General features: G+C 47.5%; 6 protein-coding genes across 6 annotated transcripts; 2 read left to right on the top strand and 4 right to left on the bottom strand.

Annotated features, from left to right (window-relative positions):
* Positions 1 to 1,790: 1,790 nt before the first annotated feature.
* Positions 1,791 to 3,491, top strand: N7478_006524 (histidine--tRNA ligase; the record flags this gene model as incomplete). The annotated part of the gene is made up of 3 exons (XM_056922738.1): positions 1,791 to 2,208; positions 2,305 to 3,158; positions 3,216 to 3,491. The coding sequence occupies 3 exons, from the start codon at positions 1,791 to 1,793 to the stop codon at positions 3,489 to 3,491; spliced, it is 1,548 nt and encodes a 515-aa protein (XP_056780775.1).
* A 454-nt stretch (positions 3,492 to 3,945) lies between these two features.
* On the bottom strand, positions 3,946 to 4,473 carry N7478_006523 (uncharacterized protein; the record flags this gene model as incomplete). Its single annotated transcript, XM_056922737.1, has 2 exons — positions 3,946 to 4,307; positions 4,368 to 4,473. 2 exons carry the CDS (start codon positions 4,471 to 4,473, stop codon positions 3,946 to 3,948), a joined length of 468 nt encoding a protein of 155 aa, XP_056780774.1.
* Positions 4,474 to 5,956: 1,483 nt separating this feature from the next.
* N7478_006522 (uncharacterized protein) lies at positions 5,957 to 6,233 on the top strand (the record flags this gene model as incomplete). The annotated part of the gene is made up of 2 exons (XM_056922736.1): positions 5,957 to 6,022; positions 6,090 to 6,233. The coding sequence occupies 2 exons, from the start codon at positions 5,957 to 5,959 to the stop codon at positions 6,231 to 6,233; spliced, it is 210 nt and encodes a 69-aa protein (XP_056780773.1).
* A 438-nt stretch (positions 6,234 to 6,671) lies between these two features.
* On the bottom strand, positions 6,672 to 8,252 carry N7478_006521 (putative ubiquinone biosynthesis monooxgenase (Coq6); the record flags this gene model as incomplete). The annotated part of the gene is made up of 2 exons (XM_056922735.1): positions 6,672 to 8,017; positions 8,081 to 8,252. The coding sequence occupies 2 exons, from the start codon at positions 8,250 to 8,252 to the stop codon at positions 6,672 to 6,674; spliced, it is 1,518 nt and encodes a 505-aa protein (XP_056780772.1).
* A 335-nt stretch (positions 8,253 to 8,587) lies between these two features.
* Positions 8,588 to 10,196, bottom strand: N7478_006520 (sorting nexin-4; the record flags this gene model as incomplete). The annotated part of the gene is made up of 2 exons (XM_056922734.1): positions 8,588 to 9,769; positions 9,903 to 10,196. 2 exons carry the CDS (start codon positions 10,194 to 10,196, stop codon positions 8,588 to 8,590), a joined length of 1,476 nt encoding a protein of 491 aa, XP_056780771.1.
* A 558-nt stretch (positions 10,197 to 10,754) lies between these two features.
* kexB (kexin kexB) lies at positions 10,755 to 13,323 on the bottom strand (the record flags this gene model as incomplete). The annotated part of the gene is made up of 2 exons (XM_056922733.1): positions 10,755 to 11,508; positions 11,579 to 13,323. 2 exons carry the CDS (start codon positions 13,321 to 13,323, stop codon positions 10,755 to 10,757), a joined length of 2,499 nt encoding a protein of 832 aa, XP_056780770.1.
* Positions 13,324 to 15,047: the final 1,724 nt, after the last annotated feature.

Genomic DNA, 15,047 nt, shown 5'->3' with positions numbered 1-15,047 from the left:
GGGAATTTGGACAGAGAAAGGAAAGCTTAGAGGATATTCACTGTTTTCAGAATGTTGCACTGGCCCACGGAAGACGAGTTGTGGTTTCCCGCGCAGAAGACTACAATGAGAAGACTCGAACGGTCCATAATCAATTTCTTTTCTCGTGATATGGAGATAATTTACTTTAGCCTCTGTTCGGCCCACGAGAACTAGCTCTATAGTAGCCTGGGTGGTGGAGATAGGCGTATGCCTCATCAGGTTCCCGATTATTGTGTCGCCCGCATCGTAGGACCAGCCCGGGGGCGCGGCGATATCAAACTCGAAAATTGAGCCTGGATTAGCAAGCATCTTGCAACGGAGTATGGCGAGAGAAGATGAGAATAATAAAAAGCGCGAACTGTACTAACAAGCCTGTTTAGTATGACTGAACCTAGATCCACATGGGGCCAAAAAACGTACGTACGCCTTGTTAATGAACGGATAATCTATTATTAGCTACTTGCCTGAATCAACTTGTTGGTCATTGATCTTTTTCCTCTGGGAAACTTGTAAAGGATTAGGTGCGATTAAACCCGAGTTCGGTGTTGCTCGCACGCATATTCCGAAGAGCCGCTGGAGATCTTCAACCAACCCTTCCAACAAACGAGTAGGAATACCAAGAGAGATGATGGGGATCCACTATATTAGTTTCAAACTTTGAAGCTCTATGTACCCAGAAGAGCACAAGCCATTTGAGGCTGAATTCTGCACCCGTCGACATCCATGTGTCTAGCCTCTTTAGTTGAAACTATTTATACCTCACCAGAAGCCACATGCATGCTCCGCCGCCAAGTGCTGGGCATAGCGCATATCGCCCAACAACAGAGATTCCTTCATTTCCTTTTCACAAACGTATCAGGAATTGGATGATCAGCACCTGGCTGAAACTAAAATTTAGTCAAACCTGAAGTTATAATGGAGGTCAATACATCGATTTTGAGTCAATATACAGTCACTGCCTAGAGAACGTATATCTCTTCATAGATGGCTCACTGCTCCAGCACAATCTCGGAGCTGCCTCTTTATTCAAAATAATCTAAACAATTAGTAATGCAGTTGCATCCATGGATATTTTGATTATTAGCTATAAATAATACTAGACATGACCCACCTGGGTATAGTACAGCCAAAATAAAAATTTAAAAGTTCCCCCGAAGAAATTGCTCGCTATTATTACTCTATTTTGTTTAGAAAATTCAGTTGTTTATGGTTTTCATGAGAGGGATGCTCAATGGCGACCTGAAGATAGGAAGACAGCGAAAGAGCTACTTCAGGATCCATGGCTGAATGATTAGTTAGAGTGGCTCAATTCCTAGTTTATTGTTATCATCAACTGCTCTACCAAGCTCAGACTCGAGATACATATACTTTATTCATTGTATCGTCGATTAATGTGCATGATATCAAACATTATGTTGGCATATATACTATGCCCTAGTATAGTTCGGATTAATATCCGGAAAAACTCCCCGAAGTAGCAAGATGGCCCGATCGAACCGATTTCAGTAACCGGCAGTTTTCGACGAATTGTGCGCGTCGCTTTTATGACGTCCTTATCTGGTTCATTGCGTCTGCATTCTGCACGACGAACCTTTGCTAATTCGATTGGCGTGGGCTCATTTTCTTGTCTGACTCATTTACCTACCCAAAGCAGGCGTACGGTCTCGAATCAAATTTGTCTCCGTGCCCCCACCACCCCCCACCATCAAAACTATCCCCGCCGCACTCGTTTCCCTTCCTCAACCCCTCGCTACAACTCGACAGACACAATGCCTAAGGAAAAGGTATCATTCAACCTCAAAACCCCCAAGGGTACCAGAGACTGGACCGGCTCGGACGCCCTTCTCCGGGACCGCATCTTCACCACCATCACCGATGTCTTCAAGCGCCACGGCGGAACAGCCCTCGATACTCCCGTTTTCGAACTGCGCGAGATTCTCGCTGGCAAATATGGCGAGGATTCCAAGCTCATCTATGATCTTCAGGATCAGGGTGGTGAGATTTGCTCCCTGCGCTATGACTTGACCGTGCCCTTTGCGCGTTGGCTCGCGATGAACGCCGACGTGCGCAGCATCAAGCGCTACCATATTGCTAAGGTGTACCGGCGTGACCAGCCTGCTGTCAGTAAGGGTCGCCTGCGCGAATTTTTCCAGTGCGACTTCGACATTGCAGGTCAATTTGACAGGAGTAAGTAGGCAATTTAAACCTAGGCTCTAACTAGATTTAATTAAACTACCCACCTTGGATTTTGTGACCTTGACTAACGAGAATTACTCTCTCTAGTGCTGCCCGATGCCGAGGTGCTGCGCATTGTTAGCGAAGTTTTCGAGGGACTCGGCTGGAACGGCCGTTACACTATCAAGGTCAACCACCGCAAGATTCTGGATGGTGTCTTTGCTGTGTGTGGTGTGCCAGAGGACAAGATTCGGCCGATCTCGAGCGCCGTCGATAAGTTGGATAAGATGCCTTGGGCGGATGTGCGCAAGGAGATGGTCGATGAGAAGGGCCTGGATGGTGCTGTGGCGGATCGTATTGAGACGTATGTCATGCACAAGGGTGGACGTGACTTGCTGGACAGATTGCTTGAGGACGAGACTCTCACTGCCAACGAGTCCGCCAAGGCCGGTCTCGATGATATGGCTCTGATGATGGATTACCTAGAGGCATTCGGCTCTTTGGACAAGATCTCCTTTGATATGTCCTTGGCCCGTGGATTGGATTACTACACTGGTGTCATCTACGAGGTTGTTACTGAAGGCTCTGCTCCTGCTGTGCAGTCTGATGCCCCGGAGGCGAAGAAGCTGCAGAAGTCCGGCAAGAAGGGCAAGAACTCAGAGGATGATGACCGTTCCGATGACCCTACACTTGGTGTTGGCAGTGTTGCTGCTGGTGGTCGTTACGATAACCTGGTCGGCATGTTCCAGCCCAGAGCTCAGATTCCCTGCGTTGGTATCTCTTTCGGTGTTGACCGTATTTTCGCAATCACAAAGGCTCGCCTCGAGCGCGAGCAGAACGAGAATTCTCTCCGTCCTACTGAAGTTGATGCATACGTCATGGCCTTCGGTGGTAAGGGCTTCACAGGCATGCTCAAGGAGCGCATGGAAGTCTGCCGGCAGCTGTGGGATGCTAACATCAAGGTATATTGAAAAAAAAAATATTGGATTTGTACATTGTTTTGCTTACTTCTTTCCCAGGCCGAGTTCTCCTATAAGCTGAAGCCTAAGCTGCCACAGCAATTCAAGGCCGCCGAACAAAGCGCCATCCCCTTCGCCGTCATCCTTGGTGAAGAAGAACTAGCTGCTGGCAAGGTTCGCATTAAGGAAATGGGTCTTCCTGCCGATCACCCCGAGAAGGAGGGTGTTGAGGTCGAGTTGGCTTCTTTGACCTCTGAACTCAAGACCCGTCTTGGTCAGAAGCAGTCTGGTGCTGTCACCGGCTTGGCCCAGCAACTTCAGGCTACACAAGTTTGAAGAAACAAAAAGATGAAAACTTAGGCGTTTGATTTCATTTCCCCATCTCCCTCTTATTTCTGGCCATGGTTAGCACTGTTCATTTTTTCTCTCCCAAAAACTTACAGATTATATCATATCTATCCTCCCCCTTTGCATCTGTCTGGATTATAGATTCAGGAACCCACGCAAGAAAAGGTGTTGCAACATGTGAAAAGAGAATAGCCGACTTATCAATACCCAATTCATTTCATTATCTTGAGAAGAGTCTGTTTACGAATCCCAGCCCGATTTCAACCCTAAACTACTCTTAAACTCCAAGCATGTCATTTCGAGACCGTCTTGGCCACGGTACTTCTCAAGAAAGAGAGTCATATCAAGTTGAACATAACTGAGCATATATTGCACACTGGCGCCGTAGCCACTATACTAGTAGTACAGGTTCGTCTCCAACCTTGCTGAAACAGAGAATGAATCAAGGCTCAGCCACAGGAATCGTCGCGTAATACGCCATGGCCTTCTGATTAGCTTCAGGCGTCATTTCTCCCCCCTCCACAAATTGGCCCAGTAACTTAAAATAATTTATATAGAACGCAGGGGTGAGAGTATTAAAGAAAATCGTCTCTTCATCCGTGGGGTTCGAAAACGTATGCGGACTCTTGATAGGAACCACAATATAATCACCAGTCTTAGCATCAATGTCTGGTTTGCCAGGAACATGGAATCGCAGGGTACCCTTGGTAACGAGGAAAGTCTCATCATGCATCTCATGCCAGTGTGGAGGGGGTCCGCGAACCCTTGGAGGAATAGTAAGCTCCACGCTACTGAGACGATTGTCTGTCCAGATTTAATACGTAAGTATAAGTTTATATGCTCTAGGTTGACTGTCAAGCTTACCTGTGTTTGAGCCATCTTCCAACACGCGGAGCTTCATGGGTCCAATAGTAATGATGTCGCCCTTTTTAGCTGGGACAAAGCTGAGCGGACGGTCTGGAACCTCCATAGTGATAGATATTGATCAACTGATGTGCTTATTTTCTTTTATTTGTGCGGTGCTCTTGAGAAAGACTGGGCTTTGTCGAGGGATACTAAGCCTTTTATAGTACTTAAGTGTCAGAAAATTCATCCACAAGAAGATTTGATACTATACTAGTACTATATTTATGGGACGCCTAGACCATATTGTGGAGTATAGCTGAGTCAAATCATCGGCGTTTGCGGGGTTTATTAGCTGTTCGGATAGGCAAAATGCCGAATACCGAATATTTATACAGATTCAGCCTAGCAGGGCCACCGCTTTGAGTATACTCTTCGAGACTGCTCAGCACTTGATTGTTCCTCCCCTACTGACGGGACCAGCTTCGGTACATAGTAGACGCTCCGGCAGCTACCGCGGCCCTCACAGTAGCCGGGAAGTAGTACACAAGGCCCCACAACTACCATACTGGAGTCCATATGTACACAGTAGGGACTGAGGTATAGTAAGACTTGGCATGTATCAATATATAGCAGCCACACTTATAAGCTGATATTGCTAGTTAAACGCTTTATCTTTTTATGGAAGACCTTATCCTTGCACGTCTCTGTTTAGCAGTTCATATTGAAATCAACTTGATCTGAAAATATTCAAAGAAATTTGCTCTCTCTCGTTGTCCTGTATTCATTAATAATATCGGTCTCTATGATTTACAGTCGGAACTATTCCAAGGTTCTGATGCAATTCTAGTTCTAGATAGTACTATCATATGCCGTCTTCCGGTTATAGCTATAGATAAACCTTGGAGCTCAAAAGCTTCAAGGTATCATAACACTAATGGTTGAGTATCTGAACACAACGATATATTGACCAATCCTTTGACTCTTAATGGGAAAAAAGACCCAAAATCTCCCAATGCGACTCTGCAATTCAAATTCCGAATGTTCCTTTTTTCGGCCCCAAGACTACTACGTATACAAACCCCTCTTCCAGCCCGGGGGCCGGTGCTAAGTCATGCACTTCCCAAGGTCAAAAGATCTACGCACTACAAACTTGAAAGGCATCATCCTCCGTACCTGCAGTTAGAGGCTCCTTGGAATCCAATCATATAGATTAAGCATGCTTATCTCCAGCCCCGCCGCAGCTTTGACACGGCACACTGACGATCTCGTCTGTCATCTGTACACGTCTGAACCTACTCAATCGCTTAGCGAGGAACTTAATAAATCAAGTCTCTCTAAGATGTATACTGTAAAGTAAATGAAAGCCACATAGCACTTTCCAAAGTTTGTTTACGACAAAAGGGTTGAATATTCGCCCATCCCAGCGCCTACATCTAAAGTCTTTACACATACTAGCAACTTGAACAAGCTCAATGTGTTTCATCGCCGACTGCGTCGAGCGAATCCTATACATAATGTGTTGCTGCGATTCCCATTTCGAACCTGACAACCACTCTGCGCAACAAGGTGGTTTTCGTCAAGAACAACAATACCGATCCTCAGAAGAAATGCACTATCGCCCTCAAGACGAGGATGAAGACGACTATGAGGAACCACAACGACCGCAACGACCGGTAAGAACTCTACATGCACCTCAGCATATCTTAAAAGAGAATTAGTATCTTACAATTTTCCATATAGCCACCTGCTGCGCGCGCACTGAACAGACAGAGTCGAGCGCCGCAAGGTCCCCCAATCCCTAAGGGCCAGGCCATTCCGTCTATCCGCTCCTACCATGGAAACCAATTCAAGACGTTTGAGCCCAGACGATTCAAATGGAATTAGGCAGGAACGGGCATTGTATTTTCTGATATCTGGCTAGATGCTAAGTCAGGTCAGCATAAAGGGTCTATCACACTGAGTAACGGGCGGAAGTTTCCTTTCAATGGCGTGTTTGTTAAGTCTGGAGGCGACGGGTCATGGTTTTTCTATAGCGGCGAGGGATTACCAAGGAATCCTAGAGTATATACGAATTATGGGCTTTAGGACCTGGGAGAATATGCATGTTTGTGCTCTCTTGAATGATAAAAATTTTTGTGGCTTGCTTGGGGAGATATTGAGAAGTGAGTACGCTATATCAGCTTCATATGATGCGGTAACGGGAAGTTCGTATGCAAATAAGAAGTCTGTTCGTTTGGTATTCAAAGAATGAAAAGGAATAAAAGTTTAGTATACAATATATCAATACAATCCAGTACTAGAAGTCTTGGGCTACTAGTTTGTCTAGTAGCCTTCGGCATTCTTCATCAAGAAGGACTTAACAAATGGCAATTTATCAATGACATCTAGTCCCAGACTACGAGCCCAGGTGATAGGCCCTTGCCCGGGAACAGTGTACATTTTATGAAGTAGATCGCAAGCGCCGCCAATCTTAGCATTGGGCAGATAACGCTCAGACGAGTACCGCTCCAGAGTAAGAAGATCACCGATATCCATTCCGTGGCTTACAGCGTACTCAATAGTTCGTGATAGAGCGGCCACATCCGCCAGACCAAGATTCAAGCCCTGACCAGCGAGGGGGTGAATAACATGAGCTGCATCTCCGACAAGAGCAACACGGGGAGAGATGTATTGTGCTGCATGACGGAATCGAAGTGGGAACGAGGCAACAGTTCCTTCTTGCACGCCAATAGCCTTGGGGGGAATATGAGATGGTTGTTCGGTGTGCTTGACGCGCCAATCAAGCTCATCTTCGTGAGAGATCTCCGATGATGATTCCGACATGCCAATCATGTATGACAGATCTGTCATGCTCAGTCTGAAGGCGGCATTGACCATAGCAAGAAAAGCAGGGACAGGGAGAGATTTGAGGTAAGCGGCATGTTCAGGTTTAGTAGACCAGACCAGCGTTGCGTGGTTATTAGGGAGAGGGAGCAAGGCGATCGGGCCGCCAAGAGCAGGCAAGAAGCGCTGATAAGCAGTGTGAACATTATTGAATGGAGCCGGGAGGTCTGCCAGCGAGAGAGTTGCGACTATGCCATGGCGATTGTAATCCCAGCCCTGAGTGGGGATATCGGCGAAAGTTCGCACTGGACTGTTTATTCCGTCTGCGCCAACGAGAAGGCGTGCAGCAATTCGTGATGGCGCTTGTGTCTCTGCGTTGGCACCTGTCGGCTTTACTGAGAGGATAGGCCAAGCTGACAGGTCGGGCCCATCAGTCTGATCGGATCCATTCTCGATGGACGCAACCGTATGATTAGAGAAGAGGGTAACATTCTCATCGCCTGAGGCTGCAATACGGCCTAGCAATCCGCGCACCAGATTTGAGTTCTCAGTCATAGTAGCGACTGTTCGCAGGTCCTCAAAAGCGGGCGTCTCCGAAGACCAATCAAATGATATTCGCGATCCGGTTTCCCCGTCCCACACCTGCATTTCCTGATATTCTTGAACCCTCTCAATATCTAGATGCTTCCACGCATCAATCTTTTGCAGAAACTCAATTGTCGAGGGTGTCAAGCTGCTGACTCGGTTGGAGAACTTGCTCGAGTCGAGGTTCCATGTGCGGGCCTTATCGAGGTCTTGGGTTTCGACGAGGGCGACTCTTAGCTTTGATGTAACCGGCGACGCTCCTATATTATGTTAGGACCATATTCATTTCCCACTTCTGCGCGTTTGGCCATTGCATGACGTACGTAGTGCGGCGAGCAATCCGAGGCCCGCAGGGCCACCCCCGACACAGACTACATCGTAGATGTCGGGTTTTTGGCTAATCGCTGAGGCAAACCGCCGTCGACCAGCCCCAATACCATGTCGGCAGGATGCGCAAACGTATGGCCGCAAAGCTGCCCTTGAAATCGATCTCATTGTGTTTGGGAGTTGAGGTTGGCGGGAGATCAAGCAGAGATGGGCGTCTGGCATGACACTGTCGGAACAACTCGTTCTTCCCGCCCCACTTCGATAGGCCGAGCCGAACTATGAGCTAAGTTTACCTAGCTATGTCTAATTTTTACATTGCATGAATGATAGATTTTAGATGAAAATAGGAGTCAAGTGAATAGTATGGTATTGCACATATGACGTGACAAGTAATAACAAGCTATTTAAAGAACCTGTGATTATGAACAGATATACCAAAGCGCCGACCTGATTTCAAGAGCAGAATGCCCAGATAATAGACTTGAATGCAGTAATTACCGCGCTCACAAGGCAGCGGACTCAGAGTCCTGTGCAAATTCTGGGTCCCCTTCCATCTCTGCAATGAAACGCTCCCAGGTAGACAGGACACCCTGGTAGAAGTCAATGTGAGACTCTGCGAGGGAACCAAGGGAATCCCGGAATTCTACAGCCTTGATGCGCTCGAAGTCTGCTACTTCGCGAACAACCTCCTCGTCGAACATCTCAGACGTGGTCTTTGCAGAGTCAACTTCACGTGTCAATTCATCGATGCGAAGCTCAAGCTTGCGGACACGTTCACGGCGGGAAGTTTCATGATCAACACCGCGCATGTCCTCCATCTTCGAGCGGATAAAGGATGCCGGCGAAGAAGTAAGAGGATTAGATGCATAATAAGCAGCTGGATTGGCAGCTAACGAGTCCCGCTCGGCCACAGCTTTGTTGCGGTAGTCAACCAATGCCTCGAAGTCAAGCTGCTTCTGTTCACGGGTCTTCAGAAGAGTCTTAACCGATAGGATATATGCTTCCATATCGCGCAGAGACCCTAAATAATTCTGGTCTGTTTCGTCCTTTAATCCTTTCAATCCACGTGCAGTTTCTTCTACTGATGCGGCAAAGACTTGTAATGGCATCTCAACGGCAGGTTCAAGAGGGACCAGTTTGCGGAACTGAGTTGCCAGCTCTGTATAATCCGTTTCCAAATCAGTTTCGCGCCGTGCGACCCGCGCCACGGTTTTTTCCACGTGTGATAAATCTTCATCCAGTTTATCCGCCTTCTCTTTGACTTCGATGAATCGGCGGTCTGGTTTGTGTACCTTGGTGAAGGCGTTGACGAATGTATCGGTAAAATTATCAAATATCTTGGTGGAAGCATTCTCTGATGATGCAGTTGTTGTCCCCCGCGTCGAATGTAGTCGCATATGAGCATTCCAGTCCGGCGACTCCAGGAAGATAGTAAGCAAAGGGGCACGTCGGAGTACAGGGTGAAGTGTCAGTCGCTTCAAGAATCGGTGTAGCGACCATGCTCTTCGTGATGTGAACTCCGTGCCGAACCGGTCGCCTCGCACATACTCCATCTTGTGCTTGTCCGGCAACGGCGGAACGGCACATGCTGGATATTCCCGGTAGAGAGTCTTGTAAAGGAAGTAGAAGTCGGTGTATCGTCGGCGAACATTAAATTCGGGCTTTTGGAATGATTTAAAATCGGTCTGAAGAGTTTCATCATTAGTGCTCAGAACCACTTAAAGAGCTAGTCTCCAAAGCCGCGGGGGCCACGGGCAAGCACCCAGAGCAAGCTGCACCCTCTTCCTTAGAATATATCAATAGGAGATGATAACTTACATTAGTTGTGACGAGATATGAGATATAAGCATCCTTTGTGCCATCATTCTCTTTTAAAGGTGAGTCTACCTGGCACTCGAGTACGCCGTCACCAATACCCGCCAAATCAACGGCATCGGCTAGTGGGCCAGCTTGCGGTTCTTCAGGTGCTGAGCTTATTCTTCGCTTGCCATTGGCATCGTTATCATGTCTATTTTGTTCCTCTTCATTTGTGCCAGATGTCGTGGGTCGAGAAGCATCGCTGTCCCCATCATGTTTCCAGGAAACATTATCGAAGTCGTCGTGTTGATCCATCGCGGGGAAGGTGTGTAACTTGGGTAGTCACCCAGTCAGATGGCGAGTGAATCAAAGTCTCAACGATGCAAGAAACAAGTTAGAGAAGGCTGGGTTATGAGAAATGCGAAGTCGTGGAATAGTGGGGGCTGAGGCGGGTGAAGCTGAGCTGGGGAGTTGGGAGTTGGGATGATCGGCGACTCCCCCCAAGGCGGAGAGACTCCGAAACGGGAAACGTCGTCATCGCTATTTTATGCATCACAGGGAATGGAGTACGAAGTGTCTACTGGTATATTCGAATAAACAAAAGAACAGGTGTGTTTCATCCCTCAATATGCCATTTGTTATATCAGAATCACCATTATCTATTTTCTATGCTGACATTCCTTGTACATTCCTGATCATGATGCAATGGTAAATTTACATAACTTCAGGCAGCCGGTTTTCCTAGAGGAAACTAACACTGCTCTCTTATCGATATAGCCTAGGTATAGAGATGGCAACACAAGCACCGGTCGATGACAAAATATGGGATGGAAAGATGAAAAAAAGTACCCAAATCAGATTAATAGAGAGGCCTTACTGCTTCTCAGAAAGCAAGTGGCCATCTTCGTCATCGTTCTCTGGGATGTTGGTTAAACCATCATGGTACGGTTTCTCCTCCTCATCACTGAACATCTCCTCGTCACTCTCTCCAGCGAACGCGTTATAGAGTTCACCACCGCGGCGCTGAGTGCGTCCACCACCTCCAGTCATAGGATGCATTTCGTCTTCGTCGTCAATCATCTCGAATTCGTAGTCATCCTGGGGGCTGGTGCGACGGCGTTTCTGACGCTGCAGTTGGAAGAATACACCTAAACCAATGAAGAAAACGATGATCATGGCTAGAGATGCGTAAATCCAAACTTGAGTGCGCTTAGAAGCACCAAATGTTGGGAGATAAGAAGAAAGGTAGTTGTCAGATACGGCAGTGCTAGTAGGCGAGGAAGTACCGCTGGCAGTGGTACCATCATGGACAACGTCAAGCTCCTCATCAGCGGCTTGGGTCGGTGTGGGCTCCCCAGGCTTCGAGTTCACCGGCCGATCATGATGATCATCCGGATTGCTGACAGCGGTCTTTGATGGCGCAGGCTGCACGGTTGTCGTAGCCACATGAGCTTCCTCGTAGGGATGTTCATCGTCGTGCTCATCAGGCAATGGGTGAAGCTCTTGCTTAGACCCATCAACGGCCTCACCCCAGAGATTGAGTCTCCAGTCAACGAAATCACCAGTAAAGCCATTGACCTCAGTATCCTTTACAACAACTGTCCACTCACCGACAGCGGAGTCGCCCCTGTAATTGAGTTAGCGGGTCATTCAAATAATTCATATAGATATGCGCCTGGTCCTTAGAATGTACATACCAGTGAGCAACGGACATGAAAGTCCAGTCAATATATCCAATATTCGCCTCATCGTATTTGCGAGCAACACTAAGGTGACTGATTATTCCAGATGGGCTGCGAAGCTCCACGCTGAGATCACCGCGGCGAGAATGGTTGATGTTCATAGTAACAGTAACATGTTCTAGTCGAGCGAAATTGGAACTCTTTAGCTGATCAGCAGTGACATTAAATTTGCTGATGAGTCCCTGCGATCCTTGGGGAATTTCGTGATGTACTCGCAACCAGGGCGAATTAAACCATGCCTGTGGTTTCACCATCTCCCAAGTGCGAGCCTTTTTGACCAATGAGTATGCGTCAACCTTGCCAAAGCCCCAGTCGTGGCTGAACTTTCGACCAGATGGCAGAGTTTGCCAGCTGCCGTCATCCTCGCTGACCGGGACTGCAGTCTCTACCATCAAGTATTGTATATCACGCCACGTCAGTTCAGGCCGAACACCCAGTGCAAGTGCTACAGTTCCTGCAGCAAGCGGACCAGCCGCCGAAGTACCACCGTGGTTTGAATAACATCTGTCATGGCCCACGTCGGTCGTATGAATTGCATCGCCAGATCCACTGCTGTATGCAACGACTAGCTGAGCAGAGCAAGATTCGGAATATGAAGGGTGGTTTCCTTGTCGATCGATAGCGCCAACTGTGATGCTGTAGATACTGTTGGTATATCCGTCGAAATTGCAGTTGTCGCCGTATTGCGCACCATTACCGGCAGCAAAGACAAAAATCGAACCCTTTCCGTCACGGCCTTTTTGCACACCGTTTACCATAGCTCGCTTGATCAGGACACCAGGTGCATCCATTGTCTTGCCATCGTCCATGGGTCCCCATGAACAAGAGTAGATGTCATTCTTTTGAAACTCGTAGTTGATGGCTTTAGCCTCGTCCACGTCATCAATCGGCTTAGACAAAATCCGAATGCCTGCCACTTTGCTATCATATGCGACACCCACACCACAGACATCGTTCTTTGCAGCACCAATTTCTCCTGAGCAACGGGTACCGTGTCTATCGTCATCGAGCAGAGGGCGAGGCTCTGGGCCGTTTTCGTTGAAATCGTAGGAACCCTCGGCGAAGTAGTTGGGCTTCAGATCATAGCTATCGAAGTCCAGACCATCATCAACGATTGCTGTAACGATACCTTTACCTGTCGCTCCTTCCAGCCAAGCGCCCGTTACATTCAGATCATGTCCGGGTTGTGAAGGGTTGAAGAGATGCCACTGATCCTCGAAAATGGGATCTGTAATTCCCAAAGTCGAAACAATATCTTTTTGTTGGGCGGAAGGACTCTTTTCCGGAACGGCATTCAACCGTCGGGCGACATCATCTGTAGGAGGGGGTGCGCGCTTGTGTAGTCGTTGCCTAGGAGCCGCAAGCTTCTCTGACCATAAGATAATGGAGTCCAGCGAGTCTGCGCCACTCGCAGTATTTTCACCGGATCGCCGACGGAGTTTCCTGTTCGTTTTTATTGAGTCCAATAAAGCAGCGAAATCCTGGCTTTGGTCGCGCGGTAATGAGAATGTGTAGTGGTCATCTAGTTGGCCTATCTGGCCCTCGTATCGGGCACCTAGGGTGCGGGCAACATGATCGGGAGAGGAGGCGGCGTCAATATGAAGGGCGAAGAACTCTCGAGATTCTAAGGATCTGGGATGAGGGTTGGAAGAGGCTGCGCCCGCGAGGCCGATGGCCAGGGCGATAACAGCGAGACGCATAGTTCAATGGGGCCGGATGGGGTAAATGCTCGATCTCACGATCAAGCTCGGATGAAATATAAGGCAGTTGCCATGAACGGAATATGAAAACTTGCGACGAAGAATGGGAGGAAAAGCGTCGGTGTCTCTCCCAGAGTTAAATGGAGGACGGAGGATGAGGGTGGCAAGTTGCGGAGTCGAATAGGAGGATCGTCAGAGAACCCAGAATAACACGGGATCCCAAGTACTTCCTGCTAATCCACCGGGGCCGTTTTTCAGGTGGAACAGTTATGAGGTAACAAGGGGTTCTTTTATGTAAATCTATTTTATTCTTTCTGCTAATTCGATTTTTTCGAATTTTGAATCATTAAATGGACCTCAATGCTTATTGCTTGTCATCATCCAAGACCACGATTACGCTTTTCGGCTTTGAACTTTAGCTACAAGTGGCTTTTGTGGGGACTTTTTGTCATCATCCATCAACGATATGCTCTATGCTATGCTAGTATTTTGGAGCATTTAAGCAAACCTCAGGGGCCCCCGAATTATTTTGATTATTGTGGTAGTGATGTTGCTGGTCCATACAACTCTCACGCACGGTCGGGAACTGCAGGAATCTACTAGGTCGCCAGATCCTTGCATCCATCGCATCAATTGATCCTATTTGAAAATCTATCCGGTATTTCGACTTATGGTGAGTATCACGGTGCCCAGGTGCCTTGCTCAAGTATTGTGATATAACATTATTAGGTTTGTCAACTTTACAATGTCTAGTATGTATAGTATAATCTATGATCATTGCCTTATAGATTCTAGATTTTCAGCCTCAACTGGTTCAATTTGTGCTACTACAGGGCTAATACGACACTTGGGCGGGAATATATATATGCTACTATACCCTGCTTAGTACTTTTCATAAAACCTCGTCAGCGATCTATATGACCTAACTATATGCCCCATACATCGTACAAAACGAGTTAAGCTTAGGTTGGGCCCATCTGGCCTGCAGTGGGGCATGATTTAACCATGGACCAATGTATACGGGAGGACAGAGCATGAAGGCATATTATAGCATATAAAAAAAAACATTTGAGGGCCAATAAAATAATGATACTAAATTTTTTGCTGTACTAAATTCAATTACTTCCCTGTAAATCACTTAGAAATATTTGAAAAACCTGCTGGGCCACGTATAGGGCTTCCCCCCTCACGCTCCACGAGGGCCAATCGCGTTGTTGGGTCCGAAGAAGGCTGGGTTGACACCAGCCACCGGGATAATGCGATGTATAGAGGGCGACACAACTTCCTTCGCTCCACCAACTTTTTTTTCCCCCCTTTCCTTTCCTTCCATTCCTTCTCCCAAACTTCGGACTCTTCCAAATTCTTGACTTTATTTGCTTGTGGCCCCGGGGATTCTTGTGCGACGACAAAACGACCTGCTCATAGTTAATTCCCCCGCTCTTCCAAGTACCGGGCAACACAGTTAATCCTCAGGCAAGCATGCGGTAAGCTTGGATCAGGCACCAGGCGCATTCAGTTTGAAACCACGGCTATTCGTTTAAAGAGAAAACACGTATGTCAAGCTTGCTTTATCTCCCAATTGTCTTATCTTTATCCTTGGGTCTCAAACAATGCCTTTGTAGTAGACGTTGACTAAAGCCATTGCAGTTGGGACCATTCATGCACCACGGGAATCGGCTTCCCTGCCAGCTTCCTTTCTTTGCTCGCTCCTAGATCTCCATTTG

The sequence above is a fragment of the Penicillium angulare genome (assembly GCF_028827245.1).
Source record: "Penicillium angulare strain IBT 27051 chromosome Unknown utg000004l_segment0_segment0, whole genome shotgun sequence".
Classification (NCBI taxonomy): Eukaryota; Fungi; Ascomycota; class Eurotiomycetes; order Eurotiales; family Aspergillaceae; genus Penicillium; species Penicillium angulare.
Note: the sequence above shows the minus strand (reverse complement) of the source record. Positions and strands in the feature narration are given on the sequence as shown.